Source organism: Rhinopithecus roxellana, chromosome 6, assembly GCF_007565055.1.
Source record: "Rhinopithecus roxellana isolate Shanxi Qingling chromosome 6, ASM756505v1, whole genome shotgun sequence".
Taxonomy (NCBI): Eukaryota; Metazoa; Chordata; class Mammalia; order Primates; family Cercopithecidae; genus Rhinopithecus; species Rhinopithecus roxellana.
This window is the reverse complement of record NC_044554.1, coordinates 124,471,658-124,487,381: the sequence shown is the minus strand read 5'-3', so window position 1 is coordinate 124,487,381 and position 15,724 is coordinate 124,471,658. Positions and strand designations below refer to the sequence as shown.

Sequence of the window (15,724 nt, the reverse complement as noted above, 5' to 3'; positions counted from 1 at the left end):
AACATTTACACATATAAATGTGCCCTTAAAACTATGGTAAGTGCTACAAACATGACTAGAACTTGTAAGTAGAGGATTTGGCCAGATAAGGGGTTTAAGGAAGGCTTTTCCAAGGAAGCACTCAGATCTTAAGGATGAGTAAATATTAGTAAGGAAAGACAGTATATTTGAGGTAAAAGGAAGACCTCTGTAGAGGCCCTGGGGCAGGTTTAATATGGTAAACAGAAAGTGCTAAAAGACGTCCAGTGGAGTTGGAACAGAAAGAGAAGGTTGAGCACAATGTTAAATGAGGCTAGTGAGGAGATCAAGGAACAAATTTTGCAGAACCTGGTAGACAGCCTTAAAGGGTTTAATCTTTATACTAAGAGCAATGGGAAAATCTTTGCAGGGATTTAACCAGGACATGATCAGATCTGCATTTCAAAAAGAGCACTTTAGCTGTTTGTGAGGAAAAGGTTGGAGGGGTCAGAAGAGCTAGTTGTAGACTAGTTAGGCTGCTTTAGTAATTGAAGATAGAGATGATGACCTTGTGGGCTAGGGTGGTGATGGGGAGATGAAGATAGGAGAGATATTTTAGGGGGTAAAAAACAACAGGAGTGAGTGTTGCATTGAATTTGGTGCTAAGTTTGTCAGGAGAAGATTGCAAGGATGATTTCTAGATTTCTGTCATCTACGTGAGGACAGATGGTGGTTCCACACACAGGATGAAGAAGGCTCGAATAGGATCAGTTTTTAAGGGAAAGATTATGGGTCCTAGTTTGGACAAGCTTAGTTTGAGGTGATGATAAATAAATTATGATTGAGACACATAGCAGAAAACAATGTAGCCTTAAAATGTGCTATCATGTAAACATGTTCAAGATATATTCTAAGTGAAAAAATGTGATCATATTATGCAAAAAAGAGCATGGTATGTGTTTTGTGTGTACACACATAGAATATAGAAAGATGCCAAGACGATTAAGAGTAGATACGCTAGGCAGTGACGTTGGTGGGATGGCAACAGGGATATGAGAGAGAACGTTTATATTTTGTATCTTCCTGGTTATACTATTGGAATGTATCATAGTACAATGAGAATGTATGGATTTTTATAATTAAGAAAATTAATAACAATTTAAAGCAAACATCCAATATGAGAATATTTCTTCTTTAGAGGTTACTTAGTTGGAAAGATCATGTGAGTGTTGTTGTATTTTTTATTGTGAACAGAAATTTTTCCCGCAGCTTTATATCCCTAACCCAACAGCTCCTGCACTTGGCTTTTTAATCCTCTTCCACTAGATTGCACTATTACACTAGATTTTACATTGCCTTTATACTGTTTTTTATTCTGCTTTTCACTAATTGTATTATTTTCACAATAGTCCAACATTGTGCAAATAAGGACATTAAATTGTAATGGTGCATGTAACTGTTGCTTATATGCATTGTTTTTGTTAAAGTTCCCACTGGTGTTCCTGTTTCATCTGAGATATAGTACTGTTCCCATGAGTGGAAACCCAAACTTATCTTCTCTGGCTAGTTGAGCAAAGGAGCAGAAAATACCAAGAGAAGTGAAGAACTTTCCCTTCTCCATTAACTATTCTGTCAAACCAACACTTCTTTTATTGAACGTTTAACTTTCCACTCAATTTTGATATTGTGGTTAATGCAGTTGAGTCTTGCTCACACATAACTTTTTGCTTTTGTTGCATTGTTTCCTCTAAATAAATATCTAAAAGCTTATGAGAGTCAGAATATAAATATCAATGTAATTCATATCTTATTACATCAGGCTTCCCTCAAAAGGGTTAAACTGCAGCCCTCAACTTGGCTGAGTGCAGAGAATGAGGACTGGCTGAGTTGCCATCCTTTTAGCCCTTGGGCAACCATGTAGTAGAGTTTGGTATGACTATTGCCTCTTCTGAGTAGCCTCTACTGTTGACTCTATAATATATTTCTATAGAATATCATTTTTCACATGTGTCATGATTGTGGAAAAAGTGAGAGTGCTGTATTACTATATAATGCCACCTGTAGTGATGATAGTTTTTTTTTTCATTTGAAGATGTATTTTTTAAAATAATTGTATTTAAGGAAGTCCAACATTTTCTTCAAATTAGATGAAGAGTAAATGTAATAATAGTTTTTATTTTGGGGGGACATCATTATATGCTAGACATTCTTCTAAAGTTCTTAAATATATTATGTCATTTAATACTCAACAGTTTGTCGCTGATATGGGTACTATTCTATTCCAGATGAGGCGCAGAGACATTGAGTAACTTGCCCAATGGACAAAAATTAGGATTTGAACCCAGATACTCTGTCTGTAAAGACTGATGTTAAACATGACCTTTCTGCACTACAGTTTTATTTCACTCTAAAGTCTCTTATATCTAATTTTTTAGCTTCTTCTGGCATTCTTCATTTAAAACCTTGCTGTAACATTTCTTTTTTATTTCACTCTAAAGTCTCTTATATCTAATTTTTTAGCTGCTTTTGGCATTCTTCATTTAAAGCCTTGCTGTGACATTTCTTTTAGGATTATCTTTTCCCAGCTCCTTTCAGAGGTTGGGGTAGACAGTCCTCCTCAGTAAAGCCATTTTTTTCCTCATAGGTTCCAAAACTTAAAGCTTTCTTCTTTCAACAGATTGTTTTTGTTCTTGTTTTGCTGCCCATAGTACATGAGATTAATTTCCACTGCACAGCAATAGCATAGTAATGGTGATGGGAACTTTGGTTTTCTATATGAAAAAAATATATAAATAAAAATGTATATATCATTTTGTGTAAGTACATTCTATGATTGCACAACAACAAAATCACCATTTCTCAAAAAGTATCCCCATTATTAAGCAATGCATGACTGTATTTGGGGATAGTATTGATGTGTTCATGACATAGACTTTGCAGTCAGCCACGAAATGGGTTCAAAATTCAACTCTGCCACTTAGTAAACATAAGACCTGGGGTAAGTTAACATAATTTTCTTAAACTTGGTAGTCTCATTGTAAAATAGAGTGAATGCTACCTACTTCACATAGTCATTGTAAGGATTACATTAGTTAATATATATACAACCGTTAGTGTAGTATCCAGCACTTAGTATTTAAGACATTGTAGCTAAAGAAGAGAAGTAATAGTGAACTTACACTTTTTAGAGAGAAAAATATAAAAACAATGTTTCGATGTAAGAAACAACTTTAAAAGAAATAAGGAGAATTACATAAAAGAAGGGAAGAGAAAAATGTAGAGGGTCAGGGAGCAACATAGCAACTTGGATGGGGATGGTAAGAGAAGGAAAGGGATGCAGGACACGTGAGCTATATAACTAACTTCTGAAAACAAAGTCTTCCATCCCCCTTACAGTGGAATATGAAAGAGACAGATGAAGTAGTGGACAGAGAAAGACTTGACAGTTTGGTTTTAAGGTGAGTATGATAATCAGATTAAATTTCATTTGGCATATCCTGCTGTTTACTTGGACAGTGATGTCTGAATAAGTTATTATTTATTATTTCCATTCCTTGATATTCTGATTAGCTCATTAGCAATCAGTCACTATTCACAGCTCTTCAATTACTTTTATTAAATAGCAATCCTCTCCTCCCCCAGTCAGCAAATTATTCAGGTTTGGGTAACAGTAATATCTCTTCAGAGATTGTTTGCCCCAGGCCAGATGAAATGTAGTCATGCTGCTAGAAGACTCAAAATGAATCATGGAATCTTAAGACAAACTTTAACTGTCATATGGTTTCTAAGGAAGGTGAAGGCATGCCAGCCACCTTTGGATTAATTTAGGCTTTGATGATTTCAAAGGGGGAACATTGAAAATATGATTAAATTATGTACAGTGATATCCTGGCTAATTGTGTGAATGCCTTCTTAGCTTGGGCTTTGTAAATGCAAGATACATATGATTCTTTGTTTCTGTGTTTATGAACCAGAGTAAAACTCACACCCAGATGTAATTGTAATGTAGATTACCATGAACCTGGTGAGCACAGTGGTGTTCTCTTCCTTTTAGGATTCCTGAGGATAGTCCAGTGTCTTTAGAGGAAGTTCAAGAACTGGTCTGTACAAGTCTGACACATCTTTACACATTAGATTTAATCTTGAAAAGTTGTAGGTAGGATAAATATTTTAAATATTGAGTCATATTTTTCCATCCTAGAGAAATTCATTCTCACATTAAGAAATGCATTGGTCCTTTTCTAATGAAAATTAAACTTTAAAATACTAGCCTTTTTCAATGAGTACTCTGTACTTGTCAATGTACGGAATACAATACTTTTCTATACAAGAAGTTAGTCAAGTGGATCCATGATATTGGACACACAATTAAAAATAAATAGTTATTTCCCTATTTTTAAAGTTTCTCCCTCAATATGTGGGACTTGGTTTAAGCACATCATTCGAGGCATCGTGTCTTGCCTTTAGTGATACTGCTTGGGGAGTAGAGCCATAAAACATTATCCTTTTATTGAGATTTATTGGACTTCAGTCTTCTGTGGTCAAAGTAGGACTTCATATGGATCAATACAAACTTTTAAAAAATGAATGTGCTCAAAAGCAGTGCTGGCCTTGAAATAGGGCAACGTCTGTGTGTTGTGTTTAAACTATTCTACCCTGCCTCTCTGTTTAAACAGTTGAGACACCAATTCAGTTTGCTTTTTGAATCCTGTAAAAGCCGACTAGGCTGCCCTTATACAGGATCTGGAAAGTATGAGCAATGATGCATTGATTCACTAGCCAAGGACATGTAGTGGTGTTAATTCTTATGCTGGGTTAGTCGGATTCTAAAAGCAAGGGTGTAAGAAAAAATTCCATAGACCTACAGTTATCCTAGTTAATCCTTTAAATCACCCATAAGGTATAATATGTGTAGTTTTGTGTATACAACTCTGAACAATAATTCCTATGCACAACATAGTCTGAGAACCACTGAGCTAGACTAAAGGAAGGAACAAAAGAGAAACTGTCTGGGCACTCAGCCCGTTTTTTCTTTATGGTAACTACCCAGTTCATAGAGAAATGGAGAGTTCTATAGAGTGTCTGCTCGCCTGCAGGATTTACTTCATTATGCTTTAAGATTAAGCCCTTATAATCTTCAGACACATTAATAGATTGATTTGGTTTTGTAAGGATTGAATTAGACAGTATATGTGAAAGCACCTTGCTCAGGAGGTGGTGATGGGAAGCAGTTAAATCTAAATGTTGCTTGTCATATCCACACATACATTGTTCTTTGGAACATTGTAGAGAAGAATTTGGCCACCTGTTTCTTGTCCTTCTAGTTGGGATATTCCACTATCCAGCAAGGTCTTGTATGTTTTTGCAGATTGGCTGTATCTATAAATCAGTTGGAGGTTGGAATGGGTAGGGTTTTTAGTTCTAAGGTTAGCCCTACATTTGTTGCATATGTAACTCAGGTAATAGTTTATATTTCTTTGGGTTCTGTAATGGCTCTTCTGTCTTCTAGAGTTCACAGTTTTGTATGTGAGTTACCTGACAGAACTGTGTAACCCACCTACCTAGACTCTCCATGGTGAAGTCATGGATATGTGTTTCAGAATTTTTTTACTATGTATATTTTGGGGGGTACATGTGAGTATGTATTTTGGGGGAGCTGCCTATGTGATTCCTATGTAACTAGCATGTTGCTTTTGGAACATAGCCATCAGGAAGACACTGGGGGTGGAGTATTTTGCCACAAGAGACTATTAGTATTTCTGATCCTGTTTTAGCTTAAATTATTGAGAAATGCCTCCTGTATTGTTCATCTAGATTTAAAAATACATAACTTCAGTTATTAAATTAACCATTTATTAGAGAAATGCATAACATTGGTCATTTAGTAGATAAAATTAATATTCTTAATTTGATGTATTTTTAAAATTGAATACAAATTAAGTAGCTTATTTTGGGGGGTGCTGTGGATTTTGATTTGTACTCCTAGGTAGCACTGACATGATCACCTGAGGTTTTGTTTGTTTTTAATAACCTGGGTTTAACAACTTTTTAAAATTTTAATTATGGTTATGTAATAATTGTACATACATAAAGGGCACCTGTGACATTTTGATACAATCATCCAATGTGTAATGATTAAATTAGTAACCTCGGTTTTAGCTGGTTGCAGTGGTCTGAGCAGTGGTTGTAGTCCTAGCTACTTGGGAAGCTGAGGTAGGATGATTGCTTGAGCCCAGGAATTCTAGTCCAGCCTGGGCAACATAGTGGACCCCATCTCTAAAAACACTACCACTACTACTAATAATAATAATCTGGGTTTTGAATTGTATTCTTTTCTCATTTTAAAGGGTTGGATTTTTCATAAAGTTCAGATTTTTACTGGAAATTTAGTTTGAAAAGAAAATACGCCTTTTATCTCTGATTTAGTAAGGTGGGGAGCTCCTTTAAAGTTAAGTTTGCTATACCCCACTAACTGTTGCTATCTCCACTTTCCTTTCCCTTTCTCATGCCCAAAGCATTTTCCTTACTTCCATATGCTTTGTCCTACCCATTCTACCTTTTCTTGGATTGTATCTTATCAGTTATGCTCCTGTTCTTTATCCTTAATCTCTTTCTCCCCGCTTACATCTTTTCCTCTATTTAGATACAAAATATGTCATCCCTACTAAAATAACCAACCTTCTGTCCACCTTGCCACTCTACAGTCTATCATTTGATCTTTTTGCTTCCCTATTCTGACCAGTGTTCTTGAAAGATTAACTGTAATTTCTGCATCTATGTCTTGACCTTTTGCAGTTTGGCTTCTATTCTCACCACTTTATCGGAACTCCACTTTCAAGGAGTCACCAGTAACTTCTCACTTTTCAAATCTCGCAGTCTTTTCTAAGCTCTCATCCTCTTTGACCTTTTTGCAGTAAGTGAGGATGTTGATCACACTCTCCTTCTTGACATGTCTCTTCCGTTGGCTTATGTGACTCTTTAGACTTCATTTTTCAACCTCTGTGACTGCTTCTTTCTTCTTTCTTTGCTGAATCATCCTCTGCTTTTGATATGTTAATGTATTTATTAATATGTTGTTTTGCTTTTGCTGTCCCTCTTCCTTTTGAGCATTCTTCCTTACTGCATACCAGGTCCAGAAGCTAGGACAGGCTGGGTGCGGTGGCCCACACCTGTAATCCCAGCACTTTGGGAGGCCGAGGTGGGTGGATCACCTGAAGCCTGGAGTTTGAGACCAGCCTGCCCAACATGGTGAAACTCCATCTCTACCAAAAATACAAAAATTAGCCAGGCATGGTGGTGCACGCCTGTAGTCCCAGCTACTCCAGAGGTTGAGACCGGAGAATCTCTTGAACCCAGGAGGTGGTGGTTGCAGTGAGCCAAGATTGCACCACTGTACACCAGCCTGGGCAACAGAGTGAGACTCCATCTCAAAAACAACAACAACAACAAAAAAAAAAAACAAAAACAAAACGAAACAAACACACAGAAGCTAGGACAAATCCCCTGGGCAATTCTTGGGCTGAACTGAATCCACAAGGAACTTACCTAAAGTAGCCCAATGGAGAACAGGATAGAGAGCCAATATTGTAATCAGAAAAAAATGGTGCCCAAATCTATCATGTCTAAAATGTAAGGGTGAAAAATCAGAGAGTAGACAGCAGATTGGCAGTTTGGATGATGAAAAATAGGATCGATGAATGGGTCAAGAACAGGAACATATATTTGCTCCAGATCACTTTCTATGTAAGAGCCTGATGTATGTGTTACCAGGGAATCACACTAGGGCTTTAGCTTCAATGATCATTTCTTTGGAGAAGAACTTTAAATCTGTATGTGAAGCCCCATTACATTATCTTCTTCTCAAGTCGTTTCACCTAGATGTCCAACTAGTACCCTAAGTTTAACATATCCTGAATCAAATTAATCATCTTTCTCTTGAAACTGACTTTTCTGAGGTTCCTAATGTATTGCTATTCTGTGTCATTCTAGATAAAAACTTCAAAGGCATCTTTGATTCTCCTTTTATCCCTACACCTAGCAATTTGAAAAAGTATTGTATTATCTCCATGTTGTCTTGTAATTGGCACCACTTTTTGTTTCCTTGTGCTTTACCCTGACTGCTATCTGACACTCTTGCGGTAGCCCCTATTTAGTATTCCTTAACCCCTATTCTAGTCATTGCTGTCAGTGTGAGGAAAATTCAGCTGTGAATTTAAAAGGTACTTTAAACTTAACACAACATTCCTAGCCAGAGATAATTGCTGCCCCATCAGTGTGCTTATAGCACTTATGCTTTCTACCATTTGTGTGTATAATTACTATGATTTATTTTATATATGTGTGTGTGTGTATGTATATATACACACACATATATATATATATGTATATGTACATGAATTGCCAATCCCCATAGATTGTAAGCTTCTTCAGGGGCAGGAACTATGCCTTGGTTGTCTTGTATCCCCACATATTCCTCGTGTCAGCGTACAACAAATATTTGCTAAGTAGAATTAAACAGTTAGCTGGGCTGGAAGGAATCTGATCCCAGTTAATTGTAGGTGATCTGTGATAGTCATTTTAACATGACATTAATTTCATTTTTTTGTACGTTTTTTTATTCTGAAAAGCTTTTTTATTAAGCTGTGCTGATGGCATAAATGGAACAGTTAACTGGAAGACCAGACAGGCCAACAGTTTTATTATCAGCAGAAAAATGGCTGCTGGGATGAAAGATGGTGAGTTTAGGTTGTAAATCTAAATCCCTTTGCGGGATCCAATTAAATGTCTGCTTCCAATAGTCTCTTCGCTTTTTTAGTCATGTGTGACTTTTTGTTGTTGTTGTTGTTAGTCTGGAAAAATAAAATTTTGTTTTCCTAATCTGCTAAAACTTCTGATCCTCTATGTTCTTAATCCATTATTTTTCAAGTCCTTTTCCTTGGCTATAGCTTTGCCCTTTTCAAGGAAAAACTAAAAACCATTCCTATGTTTTTAACCTACCTTTTATCCAGTCACTAGCTTGCCACTTATAAAAATTGTCCTACTGTAGTTACTATAACAAGTTATTTATAATATTGAAAAACGTGTATTTAACATGTATCATTTAAAACAGTATGTATGTAACCTTGGAAAAATAATCATAAAATATTTTGGCTAATTTTGGATGATTCTTGTTGCAAAACCAAATTGATATGTTTTGCTATTACTTAGTTGGCACTTGTTTTCTATTGGAAAGATGACTTGACCTGTAAATGACTGATTGATCCTTATAAGTTTTTCTTCTGTATCTATAAATGTGACCATCAGCAATATTCCAGGACTTTTGAAATAATGTATTTCATTAGGGAGAAAAGGCATTACTGAACAGTCAAAATATTAGTTGTTTTCAAAATATCAATTACGATTATGAACTTGCACTTAATATTTCTTTATATTTTTTGGCTTTATGATCCTTCACACAAAATATTAACTACATGTGTTCATGAACATTAGCAGAATAGTAGTTTATCTAACTTTGGAGCAACCAAAATGTGTATAAAAATAAGAGTAATGTTTAAATGTTTTCAAAAAAACAGTAATTTTATGTGATAAGATGATAATGCCAGATGAAACCTGCTGGGTACTTGTAGGATTGATTCCTGGCTTACTTCATTTTCTTCATACATCTCTGAAGTTGGGTGTCACTAACTTTTTTATAGCTGGAACCAAATTATTCTTCAGCTGGAGTCTTTTTGCCCCAGATCTCTTTCACAATGGGACAAAGTTTCCCAGCATATTTTTTCTCAAGCGACTTTGAAACAAACCCACAAATACCTGTGTATTTTTAAGGAATTTTCATTGCTAAAATCTGTAAGAAAGCATACACAGAGTTTCATACAAATAACTTCTCATGAAAAGATCACAAAAATTTGTTTTAAAAAGTACTAGACGCACTTGTTCCTGGACACAGGCCCATGATCTCACAGTTCTTTTCCCCATATTTGCTTTAGATATTGCCATAAGATTCTCCCACGTTCCTTCAAGGGGATCACCCCTGATTACACCCTTATCTGGCTGGTTTCTTGAGCAAGCTGAGAGCCATCGGCTTCTTTGACACAGTCACTCTTCCTTTTTTCTAATCTATTTTCTGGATATGGGTCCCCGGTGTCCTTCACTGTTGCAGTCTGCACTGAGCTTCTGCTCTGTCATCTCCAAAGGACTTGGGACATGCCCTGGTTCCTTGTGCCTCACCTAGAATCTCTGAAGATTCTTCCTCTGGACTTCACATCATTTTTTACTAGATTGCAATCATCCCTTTTCTTCAGTCTTTTCTCTTTAGCTTTGATCCCTGGAACTTCTATCCTCTCTGAGCATGCCTCTCTCTCACTGTTTGATTTGCCCCCCCCCAAAAAAAAAAAAAAAAAAAACTCAACAGCTGCTATACTCAGCAGAGTCATCTATTATGGTGCTGTTCTCAGGGAAATGCATTTCAAGACCTTGACATATAGTGTCATCTAGAATCTCTGAGAGATGCCAGTCTCTTCCTGTTTCAAACTTCAGACTGTCATTGAACCTCACACTGATTTTCTCCTTGGAACCCTAGAGATAACTAGAGTTTTCAGAATAGAAATGATCACTCCATCTTGAATCTACTGAGGTAACGAGTTTAGGTTATCACATTCTCTTATTGCTTCAGTTTAGCTTGATCTCATCCTTTAGATTATTTTCCTTTCTTCTCATCTTATTTATATCCTATCATTGTAGTTCTGAATTATCAAGATACTTTATACAGAGAGTAAGTTTTGTCAACTGTATGAGGAGAATTGTTTCATCACTTTTAAAATTATAATAACAAATACTAGTAGCTTGTATGGCAGGGCCATTTTAAATGCTGTCTCAGATATATAATGTTCTTTGAGATGTTCTTGACCATGAATCTCAGTCATGTCTTTTTGAAAATTTCAAGAGAGCACAAAAGATGATAGGATCGTTTATATATAAAATAACTTTAACAAATGTATGTTTTGTGTAGTGGTTTTTTTTTTTTTTTTTTGAGACGGAGTTTAGCTCTTGTTGCCCAGGCTGGAGTGCAATGGTGTGATCTCAGCTCACTGCATCCTCCTTCTCCCGGGTTCAAGGGATTCTCCTGCCTCCTGAGTAGCCGGGATTATAGGCACCCACCACCATGCCCCGCTAATTGTTTTTTGTATTTTTAGTAGTGACAGGGTTTCACCATGTTAGCCAGGCTGGTCTTGAACTCCTGACCTCAGGTGATCTGCCCGCCTCAGCCTCCCAATGTGTTGGGATTACAGGCGTGAGCCACTGGGCCCAGCAAAGAATATTCCAATTCTTAGCTAAAGTGGTAGGATGGTACTTCTTCTGTAAATAGGATTCCAAGGAATTTGAATGCCTTAGAATAACACTTTTGACATCATTCTACCTCAGCACCCAGTAAGTGGTTACAAAAGTAATGAAGACTACTCCAGATATGGACTATGGAATCTCTTCTTTTTTTCTCTGGAATGGGAGTAAGGGACCTACTTGAGCAAGCTGAGGGCCATCAGCTTCTTCAACACACCCTTCCTTTTTTCTGTTTTCTCGTTATGGGTCCCATAGGCTTGAAGCAGTCACTTAGTCCCTCTAGGTTCAATTTTGTTATCTATAAAATAGATAATAGAGAGACTGAACTCTCCAGGAGAGCAAATGCATGCAAACTCTGATTGTTAGTAACTGTCAGGAATCCTGGGTTGAGTAGGAGGCAGAGGCCATATGCAGGTAGGAAATAATGTTATGATCTGTCTCTTAATAAAGAAATATATTTGGCATGCCCAGACATGATGACATATAAAGCTCTTTTCAATGTAGCATACTATGACACTAAGCTTATTGATCACCAATTAACAATGGTATGCAACTTCTTTCCAACTGACATTTAAAAAACACACACACATGAAATCACATAATAATCAAGATGTTTAGTTCCAGTTTGGAAAGATTAAAAGTCAGTGGTTTTAGTTGGGAAAAAAATATCATGAAGAAACTCTTCTGCTTTTTTGTAGAAGAAGATTCAAGTAATAGTTTCCTCTCCTACTTCATGTAAAGCAAAGTGGCCATATCTCTTAGAGAAATGAAGTTTACAAAGACACTGTAATGCCTTCCCAGTGATGCATTCCACAGCCAATGCATGGACTATCTATGACTGAAAAAAAAAATAGCTAGCCAATGCCAGATGAATGGCCTGCAGTACTTTGATGTTGAGTGAATTCAAAGGTGAAGGGCAGACTGCTGAGAAAAGCTTTTGATTCAAAGCCAAGATTCATAAAGTTGTATTGATAAAACACAAGGTAAATCTTAGTGAGAAAAACAAAAACAAAAACAGGTTGTGTAACTGGCTGGATATTGATATCTCTTAAAATATTTCTCTGCAGCAATTATCTGGTTTAATAATTAAATTTCAATTTGACTGTAGTAACATGTTAAAAAATAAATTAGAAAGGAATCCATAAATGTATCAGGCTATGCAAACCTTGAAATGAGTTCTTTTGATGCAGAGACAGCAAGTGAGATTTGCCTCTTGTAATCAATTTCTGTGTATACAGGGACTGTGAATCTCATAAAGAGTTTTTAGATGTTAAAACTATAAAATATGAGACAAGAAGTATTATTTTTTGTCAGTACTTAACATTTTTAATTATCAGGGATGACCATACCTAGTTTCTTAGGCAACAATTTATTTAAAAGGTACAGCAGATCAGTGGCTATTTAGTACTCTCTTTATATCCTCAACATACCTTAAAACCTTCTTAATTATTCTTATCCAAAATTTTTTTTTTAGATAATACTTACTGTTAAGGCAATACTTAAACTAAGTTCAAATTACTTAACTAATTTCCCAGCTGTGAAATATATACTATCATATTTAAGTAATTTGAACTCAGTTAAAATACCTTTGTGATGCTTGCCCCCACCGAATAGCTTCCATCTTCAAACTCTTCATGTGAGAAACAAATTGATAAAATTGAAATGCTTTTAGAAATAGACTTTAATTGCTTATTAATAAGTTACTTATTAATTGTGTTATAGTATCTTAGGCTGATTTTGCTATAACTAAGGGCAATATATCATTTAATTCATAGATCTGTTTGTTTAAATTATGCAGTGTATTCCCCACACATCGAATATGTAAGTAATTATTTTATAAAACGCATTCAATCCATTTTTTATTTGACAGTTCATGGTTATGTAATATATGGGTTGAATTAAGACTTTCAATTGTACACCTATTTATTTGTGAATGTATTTTATAACAGTTTCTGCTGCCATCGCCTTAAGTAATGGCTCTCTCTCAAGTATAGTAAGATCATCTATTCAGAAGTGTACTGCGTCAACTAAGAACCAGGAAATACGCCACAAAAGAGCCTTTCAGCAGCCAAAATAGATGCTGCGAATGCAGGCTCCTGTCTTTTACATCTAGCAGAGCCCTATGTGCGTTAAACAGTACGCATTTGCTTTTACTTTAATGCGCAACCCTGCCTCATTTGGTGGTCTGGTTTCTAAACCTGTAGTTGATTAATAACAGCAAATTAGAGGGGATAGAGAAGCTGCTACAGGAAACATACTGATAGCAATGAGAAATGACAGCTGACAACTTGTCTACAAAAGATAAAACAAAATCTGTAAAACACACAGCCTTAAAAAGCATTAGCAGACTGGGACCCACAGTATGATCAGTAAATGACAAGGCAACCAGACAGTCCACACGAGTATCACCGTATAATAGAGCAGAGTGCAACAATTGATGTACAAAATGATGATCTTGTACCGTCATGAAAAAGAATCAACTGCAGAGTACTTCAGAAAAATCAGCTCCATGGAACAATTCATTTCATGGGGTTCTGGGAAACTGAGATTTTACTAGATCCTTGTAAACCTTAAAAATTAGAAAATGATGTTATAAATGGACATTTTAAAGTGATTAATTTATTAATAAAGCATCTGTAAGAGAGACCTAAACATACTGGGTACCTACTAAAGTCACCTGGACATAAATATCGACAATACTTTATGACTTTCTTCTCAAAGAGTTCACAACAGAGATGGCTTTAAGATTTAAAACTAGCTCAAACTTGCAGGGTCTTATACTCAGTGGTTATTTTATCTTTATAGCCATGTAATTGTTCTTGGTGATGCAGAAAAAGGGCTGGCAAGTGTTCTCTGGACATTTTTGTAGTGAAGGGGCTGTGTGTGTGCCTGTGCTTATGCATATGCCATTAAGAATAATCATTGTGAGAACTGTGAAGTTATGTGCTGTGGATTCATTAGCAACGTACCATCATAATACTTTCAAAATTTAATGTTTACTAAATACATTCAAACTTGCTTTGAAGGTAATTGTAATAAGCACGCATGCACACCCTAATATTTTCATTATGGAGAGAGAAAGTTTCCACTGGACTATTAGTAAAGGAAAACAAGACATTGTTTAGCTAGCATGAGGTCCCAATTTTTTTTGCTATTGCTATCATGGTCTGTTATTTGATTCTGGACTCTGTGCTGTCACATAATATACAGTTGTTGAAATAGCTGCAGATTCTATACCTGTGAATGAAACATACAGATAACAGTTTTGTGAACAAGGTTTGGTAACACGGTGATGAGAGACATTGGGGCTATGTTTAGGGAGAGCGAGATAATGATCCTAGCTACTTGTTTACATACCCTTTTGGCTGTCTCTACTCAGATATGTAATTATTACTTTTAAAATTCTGTTCCTTATGACTACCTGTCTTCAGAAGTTTTTAATCTTTGTAAATCTAGCTATCCTTGCTATTTGGAGTGGTGTTTTTGACCTCTTGTGGGTTGGACTTTTGGTTTCATTGTTTTTCCCATTACTGGTGATAGAATTGCATGGATTTAACCAGCCATAGGTTTCCAGTTTCATTTATATCTAGTGGCATGTTTGCAGAGGTAATGGATTTGCAGCCGTAGAAGACTGCAAAACCATGCGATACACGGAGACCTGTATCTCAGATAGATAACAGACCCTGTTACCTTGGCTTGATTAGCATGGCACTGTACACATGTATATTTCAGAGATTAGATCTTAGTGTTGTGGATTCTTAGAGTGTTTAAATTTGATTTTTCAAGACTTGCTCTTAAGGAAAACAACATGCGTTAAGCTTATGGTTTGTGAGTACTGCCTAGGCATATGTGAATGCAATATGTGTTAACTGTTAGTAATAGCCTCTGTGGGTGTTGGAGCAGACCCCATCAGCTTTATTTATATGGCTCATGTTTAGAACAAGAACCTATAGCTTCGAATTCTCTGTGTCATTTGTTGTTTTTGAAAGGAAGCATAGGTGTAAATACTGCCCAAATTGCCTCTGTTGAAGAGCTATTTGTTTTGCAAGTAACAAATGCGAAAGGGAAAGGCAAAGGGCACTGCTCTAAAATGTTGTGTGGGTGCCTGTGATTTAAACTGATGCTACAGAAAGGAAGTATTACTTTTACAAACAAAACATAGTGGCTTAGTCATTTTCCATTTCTAGATGACGAATGTGTCATACATCTGTATCATGTTTTTCTCAAAGTGAATGGCATACTATACTTAAAGTGAAGCAGCCTTTACTGTGGAGTTGCCAAGGTAACTGACCAGCAAGTATGCAGTTCAGCAGATTGCTGAAAGGCAATTGAGTACACATGAATAAAGAAATGTGCTTGTCATCTTCAAACCCAGGAGGGCCATGGTAGATTGTGTCTTGGCTCTGTAGATCGCAGAAATGTTTTTTAT

The 15,724-nt window shown here is 36.2% G+C and overlaps 1 protein-coding gene across 6 annotated transcripts in view; it reads left to right on the top strand.

The window, feature by feature from the left end:
* The window catches only part of SGCE (sarcoglycan epsilon), a 71,691-nt gene that overhangs the window by 8,298 nt on the left and 47,669 nt on the right, over window positions 1-15,724 (top strand). For 2 of the 6 annotated variants that reach the window (XM_010389515.2, XM_010389514.2), the window contains exon 2: window positions 8,586-8,693. The exons of the other annotated variants lie outside the window; for them this stretch is intronic. In XM_010389515.2, the coding sequence (XP_010387817.1) occupies window positions 8,586-8,693 (108 nt within the window). The remainder of the gene's footprint in view (window positions 1-8,585; window positions 8,694-15,724) is intronic. 6 annotated transcript variants of the gene reach the window in all.